The sequence below is a fragment of the Periplaneta americana genome, chromosome 2 (genome assembly GCF_040183065.1).
Source record: "Periplaneta americana isolate PAMFEO1 chromosome 2, P.americana_PAMFEO1_priV1, whole genome shotgun sequence".
Classification (NCBI taxonomy): Eukaryota; Metazoa; Arthropoda; class Insecta; order Blattodea; family Blattidae; genus Periplaneta; species Periplaneta americana.
The window spans coordinates 190517482-190536333 of record NC_091118.1 but is presented as its reverse complement, the minus strand read 5'-3'; the positions used below and the strand labels follow the sequence as shown (position 1 = coordinate 190536333).

General features: G+C 39.4%; 1 protein-coding gene across 1 annotated transcript in view; it reads right to left on the bottom strand.

Annotated features, from left to right (window-relative positions):
* Positions 1–18852, bottom strand: part of LOC138694961 (RNA-binding protein 24-B-like) — a 374943-nt gene that overhangs the window by 266065 nt on the left and 90026 nt on the right. Inside the window, exon 2 of the mRNA XM_069819184.1 lies at positions 8824–8950. Coding sequence (XP_069675285.1) covers positions 8824–8950 — 127 coding nt within the window. The remainder of the gene's footprint in view (positions 1–8823; positions 8951–18852) is intronic.

Here is an 18852-nt window from a genome sequence, read left to right as displayed (position 1 = left end):
GAGATTCCTCTATAGTTATTACATTCCAATTTACTGCCTTTTTTGTGTATAGCACATATAATGGCTACATTCCAATCATTAGGCATTTGTTCAAGCTGCCAAATATCAAGAATCAAATTATAGATATGTTTCCATAAAGCTCTGCCACCATGTTTTATTAATTCCATGTTAATAGAATCTTCTCCTGGGGCTCCGTTATTCTTCATCCTTCTAATTACATCATTTACGGTACTTACAATACTAGTGATTAAAAAGGTAATATTTACTTTCGACAAAGTTGCTATTTTTATTTATTTTTATTCGTGCACCTCGTTCTCAAAGTTCTCGTTTAGGATCGTGAACATTCAATTTACTCGTATCTATATTCTGCATACTGCAGATTTCCCATCCATCTCTTAAGGGGTATCGCTCAGTATTATACAAGTTTATGCTATCGTTTATTGTAAATTAAATTAAATTATGAGGTAAGAAAATACTGAATTATATTAAACTAGTGGCTTGTGCAGCAAATGCTGCAAACTAAGTTCATTAGACGTTCAAATACACATTTTTCAGATTTATTTCAATAAAGAATACCAGACATTCAGAAAGTTATTTGCTTCCATAACAATGAAAGATACTCTCTCTTGAGCCAATACTGAAGAGAACCACGCACATAAATATCTACACCACACCGCCATTAAATATATGAAAAATACCCAACTCCACTTGATTAATAATTATAACAATATTTGATTTTAATAATATTATCTTACGTAAGTTTTATAGCTTTCAGTAACATATACTATATATACTATATAGCCGCCACTCAGTAAAATATAGAAATCAAACTCTAATTTAAGTTATTCTCTACATCTATTTAGGCTATATAACCCCAAAACGTTTCACTTTCATATCATCAATATAGCATTAATATGTATAATTAATGAAAAATAGTCACATCATGGCATTAACTACAATAATATTTCATTTCTAATGGTAATAATGTCATCAAACCACCTGAAGTTTTGTAGTTTTTAATATCCAATACACAGCTGTACCCAAAAAATTACACACCACAGAATCGAACCTGTAAATTATTTTTAGTAAGTTAAGTTTTTAATAACCAATTTAATTTGACCTCTAAATATGTTAGCATTCTTGCAGATCATGGCCTTCGTGTAATATTGTTTACTGTAGTGTGTGTTTTGTTTTATTCTGAAATGCAACACGGCCGACTTGATGCTCGCTTCGCTTCTCCCTTACAAAAAGCGAAGGATATATCAAGTCGGCCGTGAATGCTATTGGCTAGTTCTCAAAACTGACGACAGATGGATTTTGGAAAATAGGAAAATTATGTTTAAAAATTGACATTTCACTAAAAACTACTATTTTTCTGAAAAACTTTGAGTTCCAAGCTTCAAAATGAGGGGTCATTTATTAAAATCCGTCCAGCCGTTTTCCCGTAATTTCCATTACCAGTTCAAATTATATATATATATATATATATATATATATATACTGGGTGTTCAGTTCAAAATGTGTTATGGCTCGCTGTATGCCGTCATGTGGCTAGCCGATGAGCCTAGAGAATTCAATCTTCCTACACTTCCGCAGAGGTGTACAAACTATGAGGCAGAAAAGTTGCCTAGCAAGTACGGCGTTCATTCTGAAGAGTACGTACCGATACGTACGGTAACGCCGGTAGTGGCAGGAATGTGAACTGTTTGGAAATACGTACTGTCGGGATATGGGGAGAGGGTTAAGACGATTACTTACGTATTTGTTGACATTAACTTCGACGGTCAACATGGACACGGAGCATTTGATTTGTGTTGTGGAATGTTACCGTACGCAACCGATGATAACAAATACCCTGCGTACGACTTGCCGGCGCAAAACACAGTTCGAAAGAAGTTATGGTAGCACACAGACCGTACAGACCGCCATCTGTTGCTACGACGTTCAGGTTATACCGTACACGTTCTCAAGTTCAGATTGAAGAACGCCTTGAATAATAGGCAACTTCTCTGACATATAAGCTGAAACTCGCTTCAAATCGGTGACTCAACAACAGTGACGTCATGACACACTTTGAAATGAACACCCAGTAGATTATACTAGGTTATATAAAATAATTATAAATATAATTTTGACACACACAGAAAACCAACAAGCGGGAAAACGTAATCAACTGTAGCATATGGCATAATAATTATAGCCCTACAACATGTTGTACCGCATGGAACGCTCCTGCCATCTAACGGTAAAACTTCGCATAAGACATCCCTATTGCAATGTCTCGTATCACATTCCGTGCTAAGAATTTACCAAATAAAGTGGGAACAAAGAATGTTGGGTAAGTCTGTAAGTCAAAGGCTACGAAAGGAGGAAATGGGAAATATAATGAAGAAGATCAAAGATGTTGCTCAGTCGACCAGAAATGGGCTGAACATGCTACGCTACCGGATCGAAACAATGGGCCTAGAAACAACTGCATGAGGGATCCGAGAATAGACAGCAGGAATGTTGAAAGAAAAAAGACACGATGTGTTGACCAACAGAAAAAAAATTGGCACCCAGTGGTCAAGAATAGCTTAGAATCCTAAAGAACGGAAGAAGCTCACAAAGGAGAGACTATATTTATGAATAAGCCAAATTCTTTTCAGGATCGCTACACGGAAATCTTATTTGTAAGCCAACTTCAGTAAAGAGATCCTTATCCTTTATAACGTTTTAGATAGCGACATCGTTTCTCTTATCTATACTCTAACCACGACGTAAATACCAGATCACTTATCTGTGGCGCGTTAAGTATACCTCTTCATAGAACATCTCGTTATTCATCTTTTACAGTATCCACCTCGCGACAATGGAATTCCATGTCACAAAGTATTAGGGGCTGCAAGACAATAAACACTTTAAAAAACAGCTTAAAAGATAACCTTCTCAGCATTTCACTCCAATCATACTGACTTAAACTATCACTGATCCTGATAGTGCTGTATTTTCAAAATTGTCTCATAATAATCTCTTTCTATTATCTAACATTATTTGAAATATATTAACATTCTATATATTTTAGCTTAATTCTGCTACATAATTTGTATTTCAGTGTTTAATTAATAGTTCATAGCATTTTGTTGTTTAATTCGTAAATAACTCTTGTATACATGTAGCTTTTATCTAACTTAAATCAAATTGTTGAATTCTTTGTAAGTTCATACATATGTATGTATACTTTTTGCTGGTTGAGTAGAAGAGAAGGCCTTACGGCCTTAACTATGCCAGCTAAAATAAATTATTATTATTATTATTATTATTATTATTATTATTATTATTATTAACACTGATAGACAAATTTAAACTTTTTTTGCTCCTTTGCACGAAAATATGTGATTATTTATAATTCTACCTCGCTGAATCCAAATCTGAATTGGAAATGCAGTATTACCTCTCGTTTCCCCGGGATTTTCATTTTCATTTTTAATAGAAATTTAATTTCCTTTGTAATACTAAATCGAAATTTGAAATCATTTTTCTTCCTTTTCTCATGAAATAAAATTTAAATATTGACGTGAATAAATATGAAATAAAAAATATAGGACTGCTCTAGAAAGAAATTTCATGCAAAACAAAAGGGGGGAAAAAATACATTTTTACTCACATTTTCACCAGTTTGTAACTGTCACCAGAAGCGTCTTCCTTGAGGTTACAACAATAGTCTGTACCGATTTTCCTGCATACCTTCTCTCCATGACAAATATCCTGGTGAAATCTCTCACCGTATTCGTCACTAACCGCGCTCATGTTAGGGGAAAAAGTGTAAATGCGAGTGTAAAAAGTGAATTTTCAAGGACATATTGCACCCCATACGCTGATAAGACTTCAACAAGTTCCTAATAAGTTCCTTGTAGTTGTCAACTTTCACATTTCCAAGAAAATTAGAGAATACTTTTCTGAAAGCTAACCTTGCACATTTCTCTTTTTTTGTTAGCAATTCCACAAAGTAGTTGTCATGAAAGATCTCACGGATTTCTGGCCCAATAAATTTAGGCCTACCTTCTTTCAACTTACTACCACTGAGTTTAATGTGTGTAATGATACGTGCTTACTGGCTTTTAAGAAACCCGGAGGTTCATTGCCGCCCTCACATAAGCCCGCCATTGGTCCCTATCCTGAGCTAGATTAATCCATTCTCTATCATCATATCCCAACTCCCTCAAATCCATTTTAATATTATCCTCCCTTCTACGTCTCGGCCTCCCTAAAGGTATTTTTCCCCTCCTACCTCCCAACTAACACTCTATACGCATTTCTGGATTCGCCAATATGTGCTACATGCCCTGCCCATCTCAAACGTCTGGATTTAATGTTCCTAATTATGTCAGGTGAAGAATACAATGCGTGCAGTTCAGTGTAGGCCCTAACTTTCTCCATTCTCCTGTAACTTCATCCCTTTTAGCCACAAATATTTTCCTAAGCGCGTCAAACACCCTTAACCTATGTTCCTCTCTCAAAGTGAGAGTCCAAGTTTCACGACCATAAAGAACAACCGGTAATATAACTGTTTTATAAACTCTAGCTTTCAGATTTTTTGACAGCAGACTGGATGATAAAACTTCTCAACCGAATAATAAGAGGCATTTCCCATATTTATTCTGTGTTTAATTTTCTCCCGAGTATCATTTATATTTGTTACTGTTGCTCCAAGATATTTGAACTTCACCTCTTCAAAAGATAAATTTCAATGTATTGTGGGTCCCTATCACCACGGCATGGCGCGTCCTCAGGTTGCGGATCGAGGAGACGGCCTCCAGATATGGAGGGTAGCTGTGAATATATTGAATAAGCAGTCGCGGACAGTCGATGAGGGGTGGTCCTCCAGCTTGGAGGTTGCGCGAAGGGCTAACAACCCATCACCGTAAAAAAACAGTCAAATAAGTCTCGGAAAAGAAATCGGTTAAGAGAGAAGTTTTATATGATATTCTTATTGAATTTGGTATTCCCAAGGAACTAGTTCGATTAATTAAAATGTGTCTCAGTGAAACGTACAGCAGAGTTCGTATAGGTCAGTTTCTGTCAGATGCGTTTCCAATTCACTGTGGGCTAAAGCAAGGAGATGCACTATCACCTTTACTTTTTAACTTTGCTCTAGAGTATGCCATTAGGAAAGTCCAGGATAACAGAGATGGTTTGGAATTGAACGGGTTACATCAGCTGCTTGTCTATGCGGATGACGTGAATATGTTAGGAGAAAATCCACAAACGATTAGGGAAAAACACGGGAATTTTACTGGAAGCAAGTAAAGAGATAGATTTGGAAGTAAATCCCGAAAAGACAAAGTGTGTAATGATACAATGAAACAAAAATCTGTGACAAAATAATACAGTTTTTCTGTGAGAAACTGAGAAAATCGGAGGAGGGCAGCCAACTCCGGCCGGAACCCGTTGTCACGACCAGTGCTCAATCAACCCCCACGGCATTGTCACACACAATTCGCCCTCGTCTGCAGCGGGGGTTGACTGGAAGCCATCTATCACGCCGGACACATCCTGAGCCGACAGACGTGAGAATGGTTAATTCGCAGGAGCCAGCCAGATTATTTGGCAATGGTGAAATGGGCTGCAAATTGCCACACAAACACAGATGATCCTGGCGGGGTGCCAGTCCGTAATTTCCTGAACTAACAATCGTAGGCATCGCGGCTTAATGACTGGGAGAACAATGCTGCAGACTATTGGTGATTTGGACCAAATCATGTATTGTGTCAATATTTAAAATTTGCAAAAAAAAAAAAAAAAAAAAAAAAGTCGGCAAATCGCCGAAAGGTGTCGAGCGGAACTGTTTTACTATATAATAATAATAATAATAATAATAATAATAATAATAATAATAATCATAATAATAATAATAATAATAATAATAATAATAATGTTTCATTTTCGCTGGCAGAGTTAAGGCCATAAGGCCTTCTCTTCCACTCACCCAGCCTTAGTGAATGCAATACATATTTAAATTACGAATATTTACACTACACTTAAAAGGTTCTCCAGTAATATTCTTCGGTTAAGTTTTAACGACTAGTAGATTACATATTTATTTAAATTTAGATAAACCTATAAGGTAAAGTAGTGACTTAATTTATGAGCTAATTTAATTCAATCAATTATAATTAGAGATTTGAGATAGCTAGTAAAATGAAAATTAATTTAATATACGCTTACTAGAACTATGTTACAGGGAGAAAAAGAAAATATAAATCTAAAATATATTTCTATAATGAGAATATTAATGTAATTGCCATTAGAGGTTTTACAAATCTATTTAGAGAAATTAATGGTAATAATAAGAATGGACAGATGTTAGTTTCATTATATGTAATAAATATTAATCAGCAGTTAGTTTGTTAAGTAAGAATTTATGTAATTTTTACCTAAATGAAGTTATTGTCCAACAACCCCTTACATCACTCGGTAGCGAGTTCCAATTTCTAGCAACTGAAACTGTCTAAGATAAAGAATATAAAGATGTCTTGTGGTAGGGTATAATGAGTAAATTGTTATAACGAGATCTTGTACTTAGCTGATGATATGCGAATAAATTTTGAAAACGAGAAGCCAAATAGATTGGGGTAGCGGTGCGCAGAATTTGAAATAAGAGAACAAGAGAATGCAGGGCTCGTCAATCGCTTAGCCATTAAAATTTAGCATTTAGGTTACTTAATATAATACGGCATATACATCATATATCATATACATTTTCTTAACCTTCCAAACATTAGTTTATGAAATCATATAATATTTCTCAGTAAAAGTGCTCAATTCTCAGCTATCTATGTCGCTTAGGCATGGAAAGTACTCCTCCAAGAAGGTTATAAATATAGCGAACTGTAATACGAATTCCATTACTAGGTGTGGTGGTAGCAAGTTTTGCTGTGAAGGGACTGTGCCTTGTAAAGTGGAATGGGCATTGGAGACTATGACAAATCGTGGCCGGGTTAAGGTGGGGCGCTGGTAGGGTGAGAGGGTTACAAAGTGTGGAACACTTAGGGAATGGCAAAGGTAATATATCAGGGGAGAAGACGGAAATTGTTTATAATTTCCTAACACAGTCCCATATCTGCTTCTAAATTCATTTAAAGCGGTTCTTCATCATTAAAGAAACATTTCACACGGATCGGACCCACCGTCGGTTTATATGGCAGTAATGATATAGTGCAAGGCTTCATGTCCCAGCCAACTACTGTACTTTATTTTCCCATTACGTGAAACAGATCGCAGTCTGAGAGGTTTTAATTCCCAATCCTTGACACAGATTTCTTAACATTAGTTACTGAGCTAGTTAAGAATGTCTACCTAGTCAATAATAATAATAATAATAATAATAATAATAATAATAATAATAATAATAATAATAATAATAATAATAATAATAATATTTACAAATGGTTTTTAGAGAACCCAAAGATTCATTCCCACCCTCATATAAATCCGCCATCGGTCTCTGTCCTGAGCAAGATTAATCCAGTCCTTGCTATCATATCCCACCTCTCTCAAATCCATTTTAATATTATCCTCTCAATTATGTCTTGGTTTCCCCAGAGATCGTTTTCCCTCCGTCTCCCAATTAACACTCTATATGCATTTCTGGATTCGCCCATACGTGCTACATGCCCTCAAACGTCTGGTTTTAATGTTTCTAATTATGTCAGGTGAAGAATATAATGCGTACAGTTTTGCACTGTGTAACTTTCTCCATTCTCCTATACCTTCATCCCTCTTAGTCCCAAATATTTTCCTAAGCACCTTATTCTCTATCACCCTTAACCTCTGTTCCTCACTCAACGTGAGAGTCTAAGTTTCACAACCATAAAGAACAACCGGTAATATAACTGTTTTATGAATTCTAACTTTCAGCTTTTTTGAGAGCAGACTAGATGACAAAAGCTTCTCAACCGAATAATAACAGGCATTTCCCATATTTATTCTGTGTCATTTACATTTGTTACTGTTACTCCAAGATATTTGAATTTTTTCATCTCTTCAAAGGATAAATTTACAATTTTTATATTTCCATTTCGTTCATTATTCTGGTCACGAGACATAATCATATAGATTGTCTGTTCGGAATTTACTTCCAAACCTATCTCGTTACTTGCTTCAAGTAAAATTCCCGTGTTTCAAGTAAAATTAATAGGAAGCATAAAATAGTTACCGTAGCCACATCGTCTCTAAGGCGTCATGCCTTGTTCTTCCAATAAGGAAGGAGAGCTAGTTCGAGTCCTCATGGTGGAAGATGATATTTCGGCTAATCCATAATATGGTTCACTTCCAGAATCGTGAGGAATTTGGAGAGCTACACTGAGTAGCGTAATCCGGTTTCCTAAGCCAGCTTATATAACGGCTGGGGAGCTCATCATGCTAGTCACACGTTACTCCCGGACTGGTTTATCTCTGCTCTAAACACGTGAATATGAGGTAGACGGATGGTCGGCCTTGGGTCTCAATGGACTGTCGCGGTACAGACAAAACAAGAATAATATTCACTGAAGATTTTATTTTTCTTACTCTTTATATTTTCATTTTATTGCAGTAAAATGAAAATTATATATTCTTTGAAAACCTACGCGGAGTAGCTGAGTAAAAGTAACTAGGCCTACAGGTTAGTCATTTAAAATACTTTGCGTATTTAAATACATGTTAAATCGAAAGTAAGTGGGGTTAAATTTGCAGTCGGGGTTTTCCACAGTTGACAATAAATGTCCGTGAAAGATTAAGCCTAATAGTAGCTTATGGTTATGAGAAGTGTTTCAGAAAGTAAGTATAAATTATTTTACTTACCAGGCTGAATGTTACCACGCGGTTTCGCTCCTAGAATTGCCAGGTTTACATTAGCTTTGCGTCCATCGATGATAGGATTCGGATCCTTACACGCTCTTTCTGCCGCTGGACGATCGCCCATTATCACCTGAAAATAGAGACGGCTTAATTAGCTGATCGGTTAATGTAAGCCAACATTGCAAATGTGATTGTGCTGAGCACTAGGCTACTAAATGCTGTTCTGCACTGTCGGTAGTAAAGAAATCCGGAGTGAGATAGTTGATTACCTCCTCTTGATGTTGGAATGAACTCAGCTGTCATACTCTGTAAATGTTCATTTACAAACTTCAGTTCCATTAACCTGTTACCAGGGTTTCGAAGACAATGATCATACGCAACAATGCAATGAATGTTAACGGGTTAGGTATAGCTTACAACAGTAAAAGTTTTGGAAATATTCAACGTTTTTTTTCCTCCAGTACTGTGTCTTGTACAATAATGAAAATTGGTTATGTGTAAAACACTGTCCTTCTGCTATTTAAAAAAAATATATTTACTATTTAGAAAAATCAAAATTCAAAATGGTGGCAATTCACTGTACAGTGGTGAACCGTTCCCCACAGAACTCATAAACTTGTTAACTTTTTCATGTTATCTCTCTTTTATTTTATTGCTAAAACTCATGTTTACAATATCATGCTCTTTCAACTATATTCCTTAATAAATAATATTTTTTTTAATTTTGTGTTAGAAGAAAATACTGATATTTGACCATTTTTTTAAATTAATTAATTTTTTTTATCAGACAATCTATCCAAGATGGAAAAGTGATTTTGCATCACATTATAGATATGACATGCATAAATACACACAAAAAATTTCATCACAGAATGTTGGATAGTTTTTGAGTTATGAGGGAAACGCTTCATCACTGCACAATAAACTGCCACCATTTTGAATTTTGAATAAAAGAAAATACATAAATAATTTTTTAATCGTAAAAATATTTGTTTCATATAGCAGAAGGACAGTGTTTTACACATACTATGAGGGTGTAATCGTTGTTGGGGCCCCACGTTGGGCGCCATTTGAGGGTGGTATCGTTGTTGAGGCCCCACGTTGGACGCCGATTGAGGGTGAGTGGTTATTGGGACCACACGTTGGGCGCCATTTGAGGGTGGGTGCGTCTCGATGTTGCGTGAGATTCACTCAGGGTAGCCGAGGTACGGTTGTGGTGTAGGTTGATGTCGGGAATAATACCAAGCCGGCTACTTAAATAAAAGGCAGCGTAAACTTCAAAACTATAAGTTTATTGTCGTATCCACTTGGTAAACCCTAGAGTATGTATTTCCGGCTGACTTATAATTCAATCGTTGGTCGCAATTCTGTATCGACTCAGTTGCAGCTCTGAATAAGCTCTATCCGATACTATAAATTCAATACTTTGTCCCGTACACTACGACACGAAGCGAAATAGTAGTCCGGTCGACACCAAACGAAGTAGTTATTCTGCCCTGTATGTAGGGCCGCCGACACGAAGCGAACTCGTTTTTATGATCTCCGCTCCGCGGCGGAATAGTAGTCCTCATCTCCGCTCCCCGTCACCCTTATTTATAAAAACCTATCCTACGCTAAAACTAACTATCCTATTGGTTAAAAACTACGTCACTAACTGGCCTAAAATCTATTCCCTATTGGTCCAAAGTGACCTCATAAGCTGGACCAAGATCTCTTCTTATTGGGCGCGAAATATGTCATCTCTAAATTTAAACTTTGGATTTCCCATAACATCTAATTAGTTTGTATATCTCACAAGAATACCCGTTCTTTGGAAAACCCAAGCTTGGCAGTATCTTTCCCACGGGTCTAGTCCGACTCCGGCTTTTATGCTTCATCGAGTCTATACGAAACCCCGCTCAAGGTGGCCCTAAATCTGTCCGATGCTGACAAGTGACGAAACACCTGTGTGAGGAAGCTAATTCTAACGAAGTCGCCAGAACATCCCCGCGAATACATGTAATAAAAATATGGAGATATCACTTCGCTAATAAATCGGTCTCTCCCTCTCCTAATTACTGCTTCAAATGCCCATCTACATAACCATTGGAAATTCCCGAAAGAGTTTCCAATGTTATGAGATGTCCCCGCTTTCTGCCTATAACTAACCTCATAGTTCCCCCACGCGATCAGCCGGTAACACATTATTTACAATACAGTGAGATTACAATGTCACTACAAACAATTACAATAAATATTACATATATCTTCACAAGCCTTTCTATGTACACAACTCTCACACAATAAGCACAACAATGTACAATTCATATCCACATTTACAGATGTACAATACCATTCATTCACATATTTACATTTATTTATTAATTGATCAATTATACACTCTGCGTGCTTGGTTGTACCAGCCGCCCTGTACAGGTTCACCTAGCTGTACGCGTGAGACTAACCATCCTACTCTTTCTCATTCCTGCCTCCTAGCCTCTCCTGTTTGAAAGGCCTCAAGAGTTGCTTGTGGTACCTTCCAACAGGTTTACTTTTTCCCCTTTCTACCAATTCGAAAGTATGGTCTCCGTATTTACTTTTAATTTCGTAGGGCCCTTTGTACAGTAGCTCCATGCGTGAGTAACGTCCTCTAAGGGCGGAAGATAACTTCACGTCCCTTAGCAATACCAAATCGCCGGGTGAGGGCTCCCATTTGTGGCGATATCTTTTAACTTTACCGAGTCTATACTCAGCCTTTTTCCTGATTCGGTCGAAAGCTAGTTTACACAGTAGTTCATCACTAGGAGGCTCACCCTCCTGTATTGCCTGCGGCAAACTCTTTATCATGGGATCGGGATCGATCCCTAACATAAGTTTGATCGGAGCTATTCCGGTCGTTGGATTGATAGAGTGGTTCATGACTCTCTCAATCACCTCACATTGCCTAAACCAACCCTTATGGTTTCGGTGACACAGAATACGGAGGTACAATGATATATCCCTAAGCGCTCTTTCGCAGGGATTACCGCTGGGAAAGTATGCGGAGCAATTGTATAGCTTCACGCCCGCATCTTCCAGCCTTTTGCAAAACACTTTCGATTTATGTACCGACACATTGTCACTGAGCACCGCTGTTACCGGACCGTAAGTCGGTATGTAATCTCTAACCAGCTTGTCAGCGCACAACTTACTAGAGATATTTCTTAAAGGGTAAATCTTTACAAATTTTGTGAAGACATCGTACGTAACAAATATGTACCTGTGTCCGAAGGACGATGTGGGCATTGGACCGTGTTCGTCCACTGCTACAAGTTCATTCTTTTTACCCCTGATAATGACTTGTGGTACATTGTCATACCTTACATTTAGAGGTTTCGCCCTCTGGCAGACCTCGCAACGAGATATTACCCTTCTAACCTTCTTTGACAGTTGCTTAATATAAAATGATTCTGACATAGTTAAAATGATCCTATCACTCCCAGAGTGACACATAGATAGGTGAAAGTTGTTTATAAGTTCATTCTCCATACTCGCAGGTATGTATATCTTCCACTTCTGGATATCCCTACCATGCAATTTATACAAGATACCAGAGCGCAATCCATACACTTCGTCTTTCACCTGTGAGATTTCTCTAGCTTTGTCCATTAAGGCCCTTATCGTGGAATCCTCCTGCTGCAAATCTGCAATTCTCCGAAATTTTCCCGTCAGAGCTCCATTCCTCGTGGAATCAATTTTCATCACGGCAATTTCGTACGCGGGGGCGGTGATAGTTTCCGGTAGCCCCGATTTGGAATTCAAACGAGAGAGACAATCACCAAAGATATTGTCTGCCCCCGGAATATGTCTAATCGTCACATCATGAGCCAAAATCTCGTGCACATATCTGGATATTCTAGAGTTCGTCAATTTGCATCTACTCAGAAACGCTAGGCTTACATGGTCAGTAAATATGATTATCTGCCTATTAAAGATATACTGACGGAACTTCTGTAGTGCGAAGTACACAGCAGAAATCTCTAGTTCCGTGATTGTTGCGTTGCTTTCGGTACGCGACAGTCCCCTAGAAGCTGTGGCAATCACATGTCGCTTATTATCTTCATCGGTCTGACATAGAATTGCTCCATATCCGTATGAAGACGCATCAGTATAAATCTGAAAAGGTAGGCTGTCGTTAGGCCTTTCCAACAGAATTGAGTCGGCAAAAAGCAGTTTCGTTCGATCGAATGCTTCCTGCTCTGCCGACCCCCACCTGAAGGGTGTATCCTTCTTCAATAATGCTCTGAGTGGGGCTACATGCTTAGCATAATTGACGAGGAACCGATTCTGGTATTGTAGGATACCTAGATATCTACGAACCTGTTTCCGGTTCCGCGGCGGCGGGATCCTCGCAATGCTCTGAATTCTCTCTTGGTCCGGTCTAATTCCGTCAGACGAAATTACGTAACCCAGGAAAACTGTCTCAGCTTTAAAAAATGCTGTTTTCCCCAGCTTGACTGTCATACCAGCCTCTCTCAATTTAGTAAGTACAAAATCAATATCCCTAATATGCCTATCCACATTATTGCCATATATAAGAAAATCGTCAATGTACTGTGCCAGAAAACCTCTCGTCGAATCACCAAAAATTATGTCAAGTGCTCTTAGTAGCGCAGATCCAGAACTCGCGATGCCGAATGGGCATCGGGTATACTGATAAACTTTCCCGTTATGTAGGAACGCTGTGAATTTTCTCGAGTCCTCGTCAAGCGGAATCTGCCAATACGAACTGGTCAAGTCCAAACTAGTGAATATAGAACAGTCACTGATACGGCCTAACAAAGTGTCCACTGACTCCGTCCTGAAATTATCTTTAACTGAAAACGAGTTAACGTGTCGGGCATCGATCGTTACTCTTAAGCTTCCATTGGGCTTCCTAACCCAGCACAATGCATTTACGTAAGGCGAGTCCGATACTTCTATAACTCCGTCTTTTAACATATCATTTATGACTTCGTCTGCCTGATCCCTTAAAGATAGGGGGATGGGTCTACATTTATGCCGAAATTCCTCCATTCCTACCACCTTAATTTTGTGTGTATACACTCTACACAGACCCGGCGCGTCTGAAAAGACATTTAAATGGCTACCTACAACATCCATTAAGCGTTTTCTTTCACTCTCACTCAGGCCGTGTGCCTGGTTAACTTTATCTCTCACTATTTCGAAAGTATCTGTCTTCCTATTGTTAGACGCGACTACCTGCCTAAGATCGCCAAGCGAAATCTCATTACAATATCTGGCCCTACCGCTAATGAGATTACGTCCTATTTGTCTCGCCTGGACTAATTCGCCGATACACAACTCGCATTCTCCGCAGTCTACTTGACACACTCCCCTAGTTACCTCATTACCTTCCCACGGATTAACCTCTATAATTACATTCTTACAAATTTTGAGGTGCTCTACAAAAAATAACTCTTCCTGTAATTCTATCTCTCCCGCGGTTCTCTCATCTAACTCAGCTCGAGCGTTATTGCTACTGAATGGGACATGGCCTACACTGCCGTTACCTGCCGTAACCCCTAGTCTGTTTTCCCTGAAATCTAATAGCGCGTGCCATTCATAGAAGCTTTCTACTCCAATAATGATGTCGGTAGTCAACCTTTGTATCACAAGAAAAATAGCATTTAATTTCACGTCTCCGCACTCTAACTCGAACCATACTTGATATTTTACCTTTTCCTTTTTCTTGCTTAGGGCGCCTGCACAATACAGTGAACATATCGGTAACGTTTGCAGTTTTATTCCTGAATCCCTAACCTTTTGAAAAAATTCCAAGCTGCATACATTATTTGTGGAGCCCGAGTCCAACAACACGCAACACTTAATCCCAAATATTTTAGCATCTATATAAGGCAATACATAAGTCCCATTATTTTCTAACTCTGGGTTAGTAATCTCGCTCTGTCTCTTCACGCTTACCGCGTTGGTGGATTCTTTTGACAGTGGCTTACTGCACTTAGCTACAGAAATCTCCGAACCCTTGAGACTTCTGTCTAGCAGTTTCCCGAGTGCGACGCAGTCGGTTCCACTGCTATCTCGTCTCTATTTCTACTATTTATAGGCTCCCGGCCCATACTCATTCTGACCGGACTTTGCTGACGTCCGTTCATGTCTCTATTCCTGCTTTGTCCCACGTTACACTGTGTAGGTGGCCTATTGCACCCTTGTGAGGCCATTTCTTGTAGGACGCCTCGCCTATCTCTCTCCTGCTCCTGTCTCCTCCAATCACCTCGATTTTGCGGTCCCCTGCTAAAATTAGGCTGCCAGAATCCCTGTCTGTAATTTCTGTTCCTAAGCCAGTGTGGTTGGGTTCTAAGCCTATTATTTCCATTTTCTTGTCTTCCCGTGTACCATCGTATGTGGTTAACCCTACGCACGGGACCAACACCTCCTCGATCGTTCCTCATCCTGTTATGACTACTCTGGTTATTCCTACTATTATTGTAAGGACCCCCAAAGGGCGGGTCACTCCTTCTCTCCCTGTTGGGACTTTTCCCTCCGTTATGGCCATTATGGTACCGACTATGTGCATTGTTGGGGCTCCTGTCACCACCCCAGTTACTCTGATTTTGGGCTCCTGTCCTTGGGGATGAAAAGGCCGTACTTGCCCCCTTCCCCGCTTTCTGGTCGGTGGGGCTTGAACCCTTTCCTTTGCCATGTTCATAATCTGCCTGTCCACTACATTCATAGTGCGTGGCGTCCGAACCATCCAGCGCAGTCAATAAATCTATTGTTTCCCCGAAGTCTCGGGGCCCTGCTACGATCAGATTATATCTTATGTTCTCGGGATACTGCGAAATCACAGTTTGGATCAGCTCTGAATCCGGTATTGGCGGATTGAGGCTTTTCCCTTTCTTAACAATTTCAAGAAAATAATCTATCATAGAGACGCCTCTTCCCGCGTCAAACCTGCTCTGATTAATTTCCTTCCTAATTCTTTGTTGTTGTCTTTGTCCCCAGTATCTCTCCGAAAATTTTTCTCTGAATTCCTCATAAGTGACATTATCCCCTAGGGCCACTAGCGCCCAGTTGAGTGGTCGGCTCTTTAGGCTCTTTCGTACAACAGTCATTTTTAAGTCATCCGGCACCCCTCTTACTCTGAAGTACGTTTCTAGCTCACTTATGTAGTTATGTGGGTTTGAAAATTCAACCTCATCAAAAATAGGATAACCAATCTCATTCAAAATGTGAGTGGGGTACTGGGGACGGCCTAAATATGCCTTGTCGTTTACATTTATCAACTCACTACGCACATCATCCCGTGAGGTCTGACATTCCTCACCAACACTATTGTTAACATGTCTTACATTTATGTTGCTACCTGATGCCGGGCTCTCACTTGTGCCCTCTTGTCTAGAAACTGCACGGTCCGAGCTGCTATGTCCGCTTAAATTTGCGGGACTACCCCCATTTAGTACGTCGTTTATTGAGTTTAGTTTACTTCTTAATTCTTCCAAACATTCGTTATCCGCCCTTTCTTTATTCTTTATGGCTCGCTTGAGACCGTCCACTTCCTGAACCATCTCACCTATTTTCTCTTCCACCGAATTCTGAATTTCTCGAACCTTCTCCACTATCGTTTCCTCAACAGCTGATTTTAGGTCACTATTCTCTCTAGTAGCGCTATCTCTAACTCTAACTTCTAAATCCTTCATACTTTCTGACATCCTATCCATAGCTATCTTCAATTGGTTCTCCATTCCGATCCCATTCTCGGCTAATTTCCCCTCTAGCTTCTCTATTTTGTCCTCCATCTTGTTTCCTCTCTCCGCTAATTTTGCAATATGATCTCTAATCTCTCTCGAACTTTCCCCCAATCTATTTTCCATTTGTTTTATTTGTTCTCTACTTTCCCTTGAGTTATTCTCTAATTTAGTTTCCATTTGTTTTATTTGTTCTTTACTTTCCCTCAGAATCTGTTCTCTACTTTCCCTTGAGTTATTCTCTAATTTAGTTTCCATTTGTTTGATTTGTTCTCTACTTTCCCTTGAATTGTTGTCTAATTTATTTTCCATTTGCTTTATTTGTTCTTTACTTTCCCTTGAATTGTTGTCTAATTTATTTTCCATTTGCTTTATTTGTTCTTTACTTTCCCTTGAGTTATTTTCCATGAATTGTCTCATCTGCTCCCATAACTGTTCTAGCGTCATTTCCCCTTTGCCACTGTCTCTACTCTGTTGCTTTTCCACCGTTCGCTCTCCCTCTATTTCTTGTCCTGCGTTATTCTCGACCTCCTCCCTAATTTCCATAATTTCCTCGTCCTTCCTTTGCTCCATGGTTCCCTTGTTTCTATTTCCTCGTCTTTCTCGTATTTTCCTAACTACCTTACTCCTATGGCTACGTAGTATCATCTATATGCTACTCTGTCATCTATCCGACGCTTGCTTTCCCAATAATAATCTAACTAGGCCTGTATTTGCACTCGACTCACTTCCAACGAATTACGCAATACACTTATTTCACTCTTTCCCCCAAAATATCACACACAAAAAAAATACATATATATATATATATATATATATATATATATATACACCCGAAATATCACACCAGAAATTGAAACATATACACTTTATAATTATTCCCCCAAAATATCATATACATATATACACATTTATACGTCTTCTATTCATACTTGCCACAGCCTCTCCGAGTCGCCTTCTCTGGTGGTCCCCGTGTTGTCTTCTCTAGTGTTGTCGTGATGTCGCGATGGCTTGGTTCTGTTCCCGCCTTCCAGCGTCGTTCCTCGGCTATGCAGGGCTGAACTGCTCCGTCCGGTCCTCCTCGTTGTTTGGTGCTGTGTTCGCACCCGGGGCCGGTCACTGGAACAGCTGTCTTCCTTCGGGCCCCACGTTGGGCGCCATTTGAGGGTGTAATCGTTGTTGGGGCCCCACGTTGGGCGCCATTTGAGGGTGGTATCGTTGTTGAGGCCCCACGTTGGACGCCGATTGAGGGTGAGTGGTTATTGGGACCACACGTTGGGCGCCATTTGAGGGTGGGTGCGTCTCGATGTTGCGTGAGATTCACTCAGGGTAGCCGAGGTACGGTTGTGGTGTAGGTTGATGTCGGGAATAATACCAAGCCGGCTACTTAAATAAAAGGCAGCGTAAACTTCAAAACTATAAGTTTATTGTCGTATCCACTTGGTAAACCCTAGAGTATGTATTTCCGGCTGACTTATAATTCAATCGTTGGTCGCAATTCTGTATCGACTCAGTTGCAGCTCTGAATAAGCTCTATCCGATACTATAAATTCAATACTCTGTCCCGTACACTACGACACGAAGCGAAATAGTAGTCCGGTCGACACCAAACGAAGTAGTTATTCTGCCCTGTATGTAGGGCCGCCGACACGAAGCGAACTCGTTTTTATGATCTCCGCTCCGCGGCGGAATAGTAGTCCTCATCTCCGCTCCCCGTCACCCTTATTTATAAAAACCTATCCTACGCTAAAACTAACTATCCTATTGGTTAAAAACTACGTCACTAACTGGCCTAAAATCTATTCCCTATTGGTCCAAAGTGACCTCATAAGCTGGACCAAGATCTCTTCTTATTGGGCGCGAAATATGTCATCTCTAAATTTAAACTTTGGATTTCCCATAACATCTAATTAGTTTGTATATCTCACAAGAATACCCGTTCTTTGGAAAACCCAAGCTTGGCAGTATCTTTCCCACGGGTCTAGTCCGACTCCGGCTTTTATGCTTCATCGAGTCTATACGAAACCCCGCTCAAGGTGGCCCTAAATCTGTCCGATGCTGACAAGTGACGAAACACCTGTGTGAGGAAGCTAATTCTAACGAAGTCGCCAGAACATCCCCGCGAATACATGTAATAAAAATATGGAGATATCACTTCGCTAATAAATCGGTCTCTCCCTCTCCTAATTACTGCTTCAACTAGTTTTCATTATTGTACACTGACTGACAAAAAAAATCACCCACCAAGAAGGAGTTGTGGGAATTGCATGAAACCTGATGTGGATGATCGTAACATTGATGTATG